This window comes from Gallus gallus, chromosome 7, assembly GCF_016699485.2.
Source record: "Gallus gallus isolate bGalGal1 chromosome 7, bGalGal1.mat.broiler.GRCg7b, whole genome shotgun sequence".
Taxonomy (NCBI): domain Eukaryota; kingdom Metazoa; phylum Chordata; class Aves; order Galliformes; family Phasianidae; genus Gallus; species Gallus gallus.
The window spans coordinates 11660106-11670322 of NC_052538.1; the positions used below are offsets into that span (position 1 = coordinate 11660106).

The 10217-nt window shown below is 45.4% G+C and overlaps 1 protein-coding gene across 4 annotated transcripts in view; it reads left to right on the forward strand.

Moving 5' to 3' along the window:
- The window catches only part of PLEKHM3 (pleckstrin homology domain containing M3), a 132718-nt gene that overhangs the window by 28340 nt on the left and 94161 nt on the right, over positions 1-10217 (forward strand). For all 4 annotated transcript variants that reach the window (XM_040703912.2, XM_015289505.4, XM_015289508.4 and 1 more), the window contains one exon: positions 3046-3981. In XM_040703912.2, coding sequence (XP_040559846.1) covers positions 3046-3981 — 936 coding nt within the window. The remainder of the gene's footprint in view (positions 1-3045; positions 3982-10217) is intronic.

Consider the following 10217-nt stretch of genomic DNA (forward strand, 5'->3'; position numbering starts at 1 on the left):
GACGAGGACTATTGATGAAAGCTCTGTGACTTGTGCTTGTCTCTGAGCACAAGGGAATCCGGACAGGAATACCACCTCAAAAGTAAAGTCCTTCAGAAATGTGGCATTTCCAAGTTACTTGGTATTGCTGAAATCAGAAATGCCTCCATGGCGCAGAGCAGGACACGTTTTCCTGGGACACGTCAGTTGTTCAGGAACTTGCATCTCCTGGATATGCTGAGACAACATTTGGGCTCCCTCTCCTATTGCCAAGCATGGAAAGTGGTAGGTGTGTGCTGGGTGCAGGGTGCCTGGCTCTTTCCCCGAAGGAGAGGAGAGATGCTGAAGAGCATATTGCCCCGTCCTTAGCTGCAGAGTTACTCTGCTTTCTTCTGCCTCCTTCCCCCTCATTGCTTGAAACTGTTAACTCCAAATGGTCCAGGCGTGGGCCATTTACTGTTAGTATTTACACTTTTTTTTTTAAATACTTCCTCAGTGTACTCTCCATGTCTCTGTAAGGAGGAAGAAATGCAGAGGTTCCGTTTCTGTTTTGAAGGTGGATGGAGAGGTGGGAGCATTTGCTCTCTGGGTGGAAAGGCATTGTCTGGCACACTGCATGCACATGGAGGAGGTCTGGGAGCAGAGGGCTGTAAGGGGTGTGTGTGTGTGGATTCAACATTACTACTGCCCTGACTTAAACAATATGAGACATTTGAATGTTAATCAAGTTGGCTGCTGGTTTTGTCTCATTTAGAGAGTGGAGCTGAGCTTGAGGAAAGAAGTGGGGTGAAGAAGGGAGAAGGGGTTGCCTCCGTGAAAAGCAGAGAAGGAGAGCTAGCCTTTCTGTAGCTCAACAAAAGATGAGCAAACCTGTGCGCAGATGAAGGAGGGGTGGCTGGGGGGAGGTTATGAGTTGTCTTATTATGGAGAAGCTTGAACTGTCATCTGTACTTGATGGAAGCGAGAGAGATTGCAGTTGGAGCTGCAGAAGTGCTGCCTCCCTGATTGGATTAATAGAAAGGGAAGATGACTCTAGAATGGATGCCCATTATCTGCACTACAAAGGGATTAGTGTGGGTTTCAGATAAATTAATGGCTTTTGAGTTAGCACAGAAATACTAATGAATGTCAGGGCCAGAGATGGATGGTGAACGAAATTGGTTCTCTTTTAGTGTGTGTATGCACACGTGTGTATCCATTTGGGATTATGAGAGCGTGCTTTCTCTCTACCGTTTAAGTTTTAGGTTGGGCTTTCAGTTTTCATATTTAGTTGCAATATTCTCAAGTAGCACATTTGTCTGCAATATACAGTTATATTTATTTGTTTTCAGCCTTTCCATACGTGGTGCCAAAACAGTGATTTTTAAATTGCTGTGATTTTTGTCATACATGCAGAAAATCTTTCTAGGCAAATTTAAGAGTGCTTTTTTTTGCACATGGTGTTAAGTGCAGTCTCTATTCTGTATATATGGGCTACCTGGGGAAGCTGAGGCCAAGTTGGCAAAGCAAAACTTGAGCATCCATTTTGTTTGTGTGGGTGGGAGGTAGCGTCCTTCCCTCACTTCTGCCTGTCTCAGGTTTGCATACTCACATTAAGTATTCCCAAACAATTAATTCTCATGGATGTTGATAAAGTTGACTGAAATTTGTCTACTTAATCCTATAAATGCTTATCGTTGGGCGCTTATCGTTGGGCTTTGTGAGGGCAGTCCAGCCAGCCCTCCTAGGAAGCCTGGTGGGGATGTGGGACCTTACAGCTGCATCCTGTGCTCTTTGCTTCCAAGCTCTGTCGAACCCAGGTGCTTTGCTCTGCGTTGAAGACATCCTAGGCGTGCTCAGAGGTGCTCGTGTTTTACACTTGTAGAGCGTGGGCTGTTGACCCGAGCAGTAGCTGGTCCGGTGGTGATGCTGGAAATGTTCCCTGCCTCCAGCTGCCTGCCCCATCCCTCTGAAAGGCTGTGGGGCCGACGGCAGGAACTGCTGGTGAAAAAGCAACTGTGTTACCGCAGTTCCTGACCGCTGTGAGCCAAAACCCATCGCAGGTCCCATCACAGGGAGGGCGGAGCGACGGAGCAACACTTCGCTCCTCAGGGCTGCGTTGTGCCGTGCCAAATGTTAAAGTCGCCATTGGAGCGTCACAGTGAACTCCGCTGGATTTACCCCGGGACCAGCGAAGATGGGCACGTCCAGCCCAGGAGGAAGCAGTGCTCACACCTGCTGGCAGTGCGTGCACTGGGGCACGGCTCGTCTGGCGCAGCTGCAGGTGCGGGGCTGCCCCCTGCTGGGCGCGGCCGGTTCCAACGGTTCTAACGGTCGCGCAGCTGTGCCCCTCCGCGAGGCGGGCGGCGCCTGGGGGGCTGCTGAGGGAAGGTGTGGCGCGGCGCGGCGCTCTGGTGGCGTGAGGGGAGTGCCGCGGGGGAACTGCAGCACCTGGAGATCCTTCGCTGGGGCGAGTTTGTCCTATGAGAATGAGGCCATTAAGATGGCTAGCCAAGTGCTGCTCTCTCTCTCTCTCTCTCTCTCTCACGGCTCAAGAGCTTTTTCCTCTCTTTCACCTCTCTGTCCCCTTCAGGGAAGTGAGAGCACACCTGGGTTCAACACAGGTCTATCACATGAATGTGTGGTGGGCCAAATATCAAATGCAGCAGTAGATTCACTGTGAGAGATGTCCAGACAACATCACTTCTCTGTGCGTAGCATCTTTTTGTTGCCACTTGTATGTTCACCCTATAATGCTGTACTCTTCTGGACTAGGTTCTGAGAGGCTTGCAGTCTTGGTTGCTGTGTCACTTCTACTGGATTATTGCTGAAAAATTACTTTCCTTTGTCCCTTTTTCCCTGCCTCCTCTCTGTAAAGTGCTTTGGCATCTCTCAGTAAGGAAGTGCTATGTTTTTGATAGTCAGCGCTTGTATTTTGTAATCATAGTGTATTGGATAAAGGCTATTTCTATGGTCTTAGCCTCTGAATACATCACGTATGATCAGTAGAAAAGTTTAAGCCAATATGATTGAGCAAAGTGAGATGTTGTTTAAAATGAATTAATGTTCTCATTTTGTTTCTTCTAGAACACAAGCCAACGTTCCCAAATATTCTGAAGAAGGGATACTTAGAAATTAGAAGAGACAATGACAGCTACTGGCAAACCTGTTATGCTGAGCTCTCCCCATACAAACTGTACCTGTATTGCCTGGACAGCAGTGGCAACCAGACTCTTCCCACCGTGTATCCGCTCATGCATTTTCAAAGAGTCACTGTTACTGGTAGCATTGAAGCCAAGGTTGTGGAGGCTGTCTTGTCGGACAACTCCCAGCTGCAGCTGAAGGCAGAGTCATCATGGGAGGCTTTGGACTGGGGGCGGAAGCTCTGGGAAGTGATGCGTGCTTCTGTGTCTACTTTCACAAGACAGCCAGAGCAAGTGGAGAATGTGCCAGAGCCTGACAATAGCAGTGACCGTTCTCAAACTAATGGATTGGTAGAGAAGCCTGTGGAACTTTTGCTGTCTATGAATTTGACTGAAAATACTAAAGAATACCAAAACATTCTCAAATCGGGGACTCTTTATAGGTTAACTGTCCAGAATAACTGGAAGGCATTTACTTTTGTCTTAAATAGGTCTTATCTAATGGCATTCCAACCTGGTAGGCTTGATGAAGACCCTCTGCTGAGCTACAATGTTGATGTTTGCCTGTCGGTTCAGACCGATACTCAAGATGGCTGTGACTCTTGCTTTCAGGTCATTTTTCCTCAAGATGTCCTCCGCCTGCGTGCAGAGACCCGTCAGAGGGCCCAAGAGTGGATGGAAGCACTGAAAACGGCTGCTAATGTCACTAGAAGTCTAGGTCAGAACCCACAGGTCACACTGCGAAACAAACGTGGAGATCGACCTTTTGGAAATGATTTCAGGAAGAGCAAGCGCCAGTCTGTGACAACCAGCTTCCTCAGCATCCTGACCACACTGTCTCTGGAGAGAGGACTCACAGTTCAGAGTTTCAAGTGTGCAGGTAAGCAACTAGACAGCAGTTTCTGCACCTATTCCTCCTCTGCAGAAACAAACAAACAGAAAATCACATGGAAGAGCTTACGTTTGTTTTAGCAGCGTACAGCTCTCTACCTCTCACTGCAGTCATAGACACCTTGGTGTATTAATCTTTCTTTCCTCCCTAAAATGTGGAGAAAAATCTAAAAGATGCAGGGACTCTCCAGCATTAGATATGTGGTTCGGGTGCGTTAGATTGTGCACACACATCATATGCTACATGGGCCAGGGCTTTCTTACTGGGCAGATGAGTTGTTTTCAAAGGACAGTGGACAGGTGGTCCAGAATCAAAAGGACCTGAATTCTGGTTACAGTGCCGGTTTCCAACATCAAGGACTTGTGTCTTTTTATTAATAAGTCTCCTCAAAGTTGTTTTTGGAACTCACTTTCAGTGTTGAGCTTTCTCAGGAGACTCCTTAAAGCTATGTGTATGTTTCCCTGACATACCATCGTTTGGTGGCACATGTTCTAGCACTGAGATTCTAGCATGAGCTTATCTGCTCTTCACTTCCCTTGAAGCAGAGATGAAAACATGACCTTAATGTTCTGCAACTATTTGTGAATCTCAGTTCATTTGAAATGGACATTGAAATGGACTCTAGTCCTAGGCAGGAGTGTGATTTTTGTCCTGATTGGGAATGAGGTGGAAATAGAGGGGACCCATGTGAGTGCACTTCATTGTTTTTTGTTTTTTTCTTACTTTAGTAAAGGCAGCATTGTGGAGCAAGTTTGGAACCTTGTGCCAAAATTGTGCTCCATGGGCTGGCTTTAGTTATGTTCACTTAAAATTGCCAGCAGCATCAATAGCAGCTTTTCAGTGGGTTTTCATCTTCTGTTGTGGAAGCTGCTAGGGTCCTGCATTCCCCTGGGATGGGGAGCTGTCTGGTTTGAGGGTCTCCTATTGCTCTAGAACTACACATGGCTTTTTGGAATCTGTGCGGGGCCAGCTAGCTGGCCTGAATTTCTAATGGAGGAGACCTGAGCCCCCAGGAACACTTGTTGCTTGCAGAGCTGGGAGTAGGTGAAGCTGGCTTACCTGCAGATGTGCCTCCTGCTCACCTCTCCATGGTGCATGACACCGCTTTGGATGCTGAAGTATCATAAAGGTTTGCCCCACGGCAGTTATCAGTTTGGTAGTGTTGTTGGGACTTCTGCTTGAATTCAGTTCTTTTCTTGGCTATGAACTCTAACTTCATGTCTTGTTTTTCTGGGACTAATTAGGCGCCGAACTCAATTGAAGGTGCCTGAGTGCTGCAGCAGCTCTGATTAACTGCATGCCATTGGGTATCTAAGAGCGAAAAAGCAAGCATCTGCTGCCTCTAAAACAGGGACAACAGAGATGTCTTACCTTTAAGGACAGTTGTGATAACGTAAGCTGTCAGGAGACTCTGGGCATAGCCAAACAGGTATCCCCAGGATGGAGTCAGCCTGGTGTGGTACCTAGCAGACAGACCTTGTGAAAGTCAAGAAGTCAGGAGAATTAACAGTCTCATTTTAAGGTAACATCCCACATTGTATTCAAGCTCTATTCCTTTTTTCTTCTTTTCATTTCAAGTTTGATGGAGGAATATTTTCTGATTTTGCTTCATCCTCTGACTGAGGTCCAGGAGAATTTCAAGGTGGTGTTTCCAGCAGGATCAGGTCCTGTAATGGCAACAAAATGTGTGTCTGCAATGTGAAATAGTGTTGTTTTATGTCATATGGGAAGAGATTCTTGAGTAGGAAGGAGTGGGTTTCCTCTACCAAACATGGGACGCTTAGTCTGAACTCGTATGTGTTCCCCACAAAAATGAAGTATTGTGACAGTGCCAGTCACGTTGTGTCTTTCCCTGATACATGCAAGACTTTCCTAGTGCTCCTGTGGGCTCCTTTCAGTCTGCAGAACTGAGCAAAAGCTCAGTTCTCTCTTGCACAGAGAAATTTGAATTGTAAGAGCCTATAAGAAGCATGCCACCTCCTGGATTTGGGATGATGCCACTGGGACTACCTGTACCCAAGGATGGGGGATACATAGTGGAGCATGCCCTTTGCCGATCCTGCTGAGACCTGGTTAGTAAAAGTCAGCTGGTACTTCTGGCTGTTAACATAGCACAAAGAAACGAATGATTTTAATTATAACTGAGAGAAACTGAGAAATCTTGTCTGGCTCAGGAAAGCTGTGCTGAGGAGACTTTGGAGTCGCTAAGGCTCCCTCCTTGTCCCTTGCTTCCTGCGGGCAGTTTGTGCTGTTCCCTGCGTGGGCTGCTGTTTAAAGTAAGGGGCCTGCTGCCGGTAATTACATCTTGCAGGCATTGAGACCAGTTTTCCCTGGGGCTGCAGGGAGGGGTAAGCTTGGAAAAGGATGAGGAGGGGGAGAAAGAAAAGTTTTGCTGTGAATTCTTCAGCCATTTAGTGCAAATTCCTGTAATTACCGTCTTTGTGTCCTGTCCCAATGGCACATAATACAGCAGAAGCCTTTCCTAATTGAGACCTTACAGGAGGTACAAATCCCTCCTTTGTTCGGCCTGACAAATTAGTGCCAGAAAGTGGCAAGGTCCGAGTGGGAATCAAAGGCAAGCAACACAAAGATGGAACTTAAGGCTACAGTAATAACCCTCTCTAGTCCTGCGGGGGTGGGAGGGAAGGAAAAGTAATGACCAATGAAAAATGAAGGGTTGTTTTTTTTTTTTTGTTATAAATTCCCTTGACATGACAGCACCTCAGGGCTGCTTTATTTATTTAGGAAAAGTGATTAAATAGTAATACAACAGGGCAGACCATTGTCTCTCAGGCTACCCCCCTTCTTACAGACCCCCGCTGCCTCGGCTAATTGATTGACAATGAACCGCTGATAAAGAAGGCTGTTGGGAGGACCTGATGGGGAGAGGTTGTGTTTTTGTGGGGGGTTTTTTCCCCCTCTTTGCAGTCTTTGTGAGGTTCCCCTCCCCCCCTTTTCGGTTTTTTTTTTAAGGTTTTTTGTTTGTTTGTTTGTTTGAATTGCCCTCTGTATCTCCCTTTTCCTTTCCTTTAGTAAAGGCTTTTCAAGGGACTGCTCCCAGACAAACAGCTGACATTCACAAGCAGGCAGGGAAGAATGTCTGCACTTCTCTATTGACAAGTTTATCTTGGAGTCTGACTGGCACTTTTCAACTCGTGATATAAGCCAGGACGGTAGTGTCAGACGGTAGTCATGGGGCAGGGGACAAACTGTTAATACACTGGAGTCAGAAGGCGAAAAAAAAGTCTTTTTCTTGGTCAGCAGATACCAAATCTTTTCCCAGCACCTTTAGCTTTCTGTTGTGGAAGACAGTTCATCATTTGAAATTATAAGAAATAATGCCCTATCAGGCTACTGGTAACGTGGAGAGGCATGCTTTTATAAACTCTTTTTCCTTTGCTGCCGCTGGTTGTATTTCTGACTTTGAAAGGTAATGCATTTAGAAAACTGAATGAGCTAGAAACTACTGGCACTGGAATGACACCCTTCTCTGTCCTTCATATATTCACATAGCTGCAAGTTTGCTCCTGTTGTGTTGCTTTGTGTAGGGTGTCCCAGTATTCCCATGGGTACTGTCTGGGCTCTGAGCTCGAGTGACATTTCTGGTGAAACCTCTTGTCCTCAAATGGGTATGAAGTGAAAGCTGGTTGCAAGTGCAAGCTTGTAAACATTAGGTTTTATGACTTGATTTTTAAAAAATAAAATTAATGAGACATGTTAGAGTGATCACTTAGTTTGTTTTTACTTTTTACTTATTTATTTTACCTGGATTCAAGAGAAATTCTAAACTGTTCATATTACAAACTTGAGGTGGCTTGCTTCAAAACGTGCTTGGCAGGTGCAGCATCTTGCCAGTAGTGGAAACCAGCTGTGGGCACTCCAGTGCCACTCCTTTCTCCCAGCTGGGTTGTCTGCAGGCTCCTGGGGAAGAGCAGCTAGCTGTCTGACCTGGAGAGCCCCTTCTGGAGGTCTGTCAGGAGCAGAATTCCCCAGCAGCCTTTGCCATTTGCTATTCCCTTGGCTTGTGCCTTCACTTTTCTGTAGGTGAGGAAGGCAAATAGCCCCTATCCCTGACTCCTGTTTTTTGCATGGCTTCTGTTCTTTAAATGTTTCTCTTTCTTTTCACATTTTATTTTTTTCTCTCCCTATCCTTTCATTAAAACAAACATTTTTTTTTTTCAGTGTTCAGTCTGCCAGGAGCACTTGTTGCTTTGACAACGAGTCCTAATGGATGTGGGAGTTTCTGCTTTCTGCAAAATGCACTCTACACCCTTTTGTTTCTCTGTGTGGCTTTCCTCACACCTGTTTTGGAGTACCTTCTGTCTTTTCTTCTCTGCTTTCTCTTTGACTTGTCACTTGCCAGAAGAAAAGATATTGCTATTATGACACCGCTGACTTGGCTGGCTGAACTGATCACTGGGAGCAGAGTAGCCAGTATTAGTAAGTGGGCTGTTTCCTGAGCCTGCAGCCCTGTCAAATCGAGCAGCAGGTGGAAAGCTGCTGGCTTTCAAGGAGTCAGTCTGCCTCTAGTGCTGTGATCCTGTGTGCAGACTGGGAGAGCCCAACGCAACGTGCCCAACTCATGTAGCCTCTGCTCTTGCTCACTTCCTTGGTCTAAAACCAGCTCCAACTCTGGTAAAAGTTAACTCAGTCAGAAATAAAGTGTGTTCCTAACAGATTGCAAGGCAGCAAGTATAATTAAAAATAACATAGATTAGCTGGATGCCATGTTGACTTAGTTCAACTTCCTAAAAAGCCAGGTGCTTGAAAAGAAGGGTGCTCCTTCCTTGAATTTGGCTAACACTTAGTGAACTCTTATCACACCTATTTGATAGCAGCGGCTAACAGAAATACAAACAGCAGGGGGCAAATCTTAGCAAACATAGCACAAAAATAAAATACCAGGAAGTCCTTTGGAAAGCTGTCAGCCCTCTTGTCACTCTTTTAGTTCCCAAAAATAATTGTTCTCGCCTGTCCGGGACTTACAGGATTGTGCTTTCTAAGTACTTTATGCTTGTTTTCATTTTGGTTGATCTCTTTGTTCCAGGATTTCGGCAGCTCTTCATCTTACCTGTATTTGAGACTTTGTAATGCCTAGCAAGAATGTGTTTTGCATTGTAAAGGTTTTACTACTTCATTATCTTTAGAATAGTTTTTGGGTCTTTTATGTCACTTTTCAGGCCATATTTCTATTAATTAAGAAGTAAAATTTCCATTTATAATAATGGTACATCTGAAATCTTAGCTAAGCCAGAGCCAGTTGAGCAAAAAGACCTTATCAGTGGCTAAAGTGATGTCTGAAAAGTACACGACGCCTCAGCAAAGCCACTAACTTGTTAGGAGGTGTGGAGAAAAGGTTTCTTCTATGCCAGGGTAACTTGCATTTGTTGAGCAGGCAGTGCTTCATCTGCTATGCACCTGCATGTTTCAAAACATGAGGTCTCTGGTCCACAGGGTCTTTGATCATGTGGCCACTCGATTGGCTGGCATTAGAAGACATTGCACAGTATCTCTTTTGTTTGCTTGAATTGATTAAATCTCTTTATCAGTGATCAGTTATACTCACATAAGACATTGCATTTTTAGAAGTAAAGTAAACAAGCTCTTCAGTTTTAAGGAAGCTTGACTGTGGGGAAATGGCAATGAAAGCACTAACTTGGTGTAATCTCACTGCAGTTAGGTCCTTTACCTGCCTGCCATTTGTTTGGTGCCTTCCCAGAGCAAGATTTTCTCCTTCGTTGGATTGTGTGTGAGATTGGCCTGCTGCTGCCTGGAAAGGTAGTTCATTTGAGTACCTGGCCAGTTCAGTGCATGTCCTGTACCCCTATGTGCACTTTGCAATCCTCTGCTGCTATTTTACTACTTTGAATCAGCCCTGGAGGCAGAACAGCTGGTACACAGGTCTTGGCTGATAAATCTATATATTTCCCCTGGAAAGTTTAAAGTGTACCTTTGCTCCCTGCGCTGGGATAGGTCACCTTATAATTCTAATATTTCCATGAACAACTAACAGCTCTTCAGGTTTTTAGCAAGTTGTTGTTGCAGGTTTGTTTGTTTTTTTTCTTTTCCTCCAATCTAAAATGTGTTATTGTTATTTTTGTTATCCATGGTGCTGGGAGAATGAGCTCGGTTTTGCTGAGTGAGCACGTCTGCTCTTAGTATAGGCTCTGTTCTTCTGCTTGGTAATGCCTTGTTTCCTCCAGGCTTGTGAATCCTAAGAATTA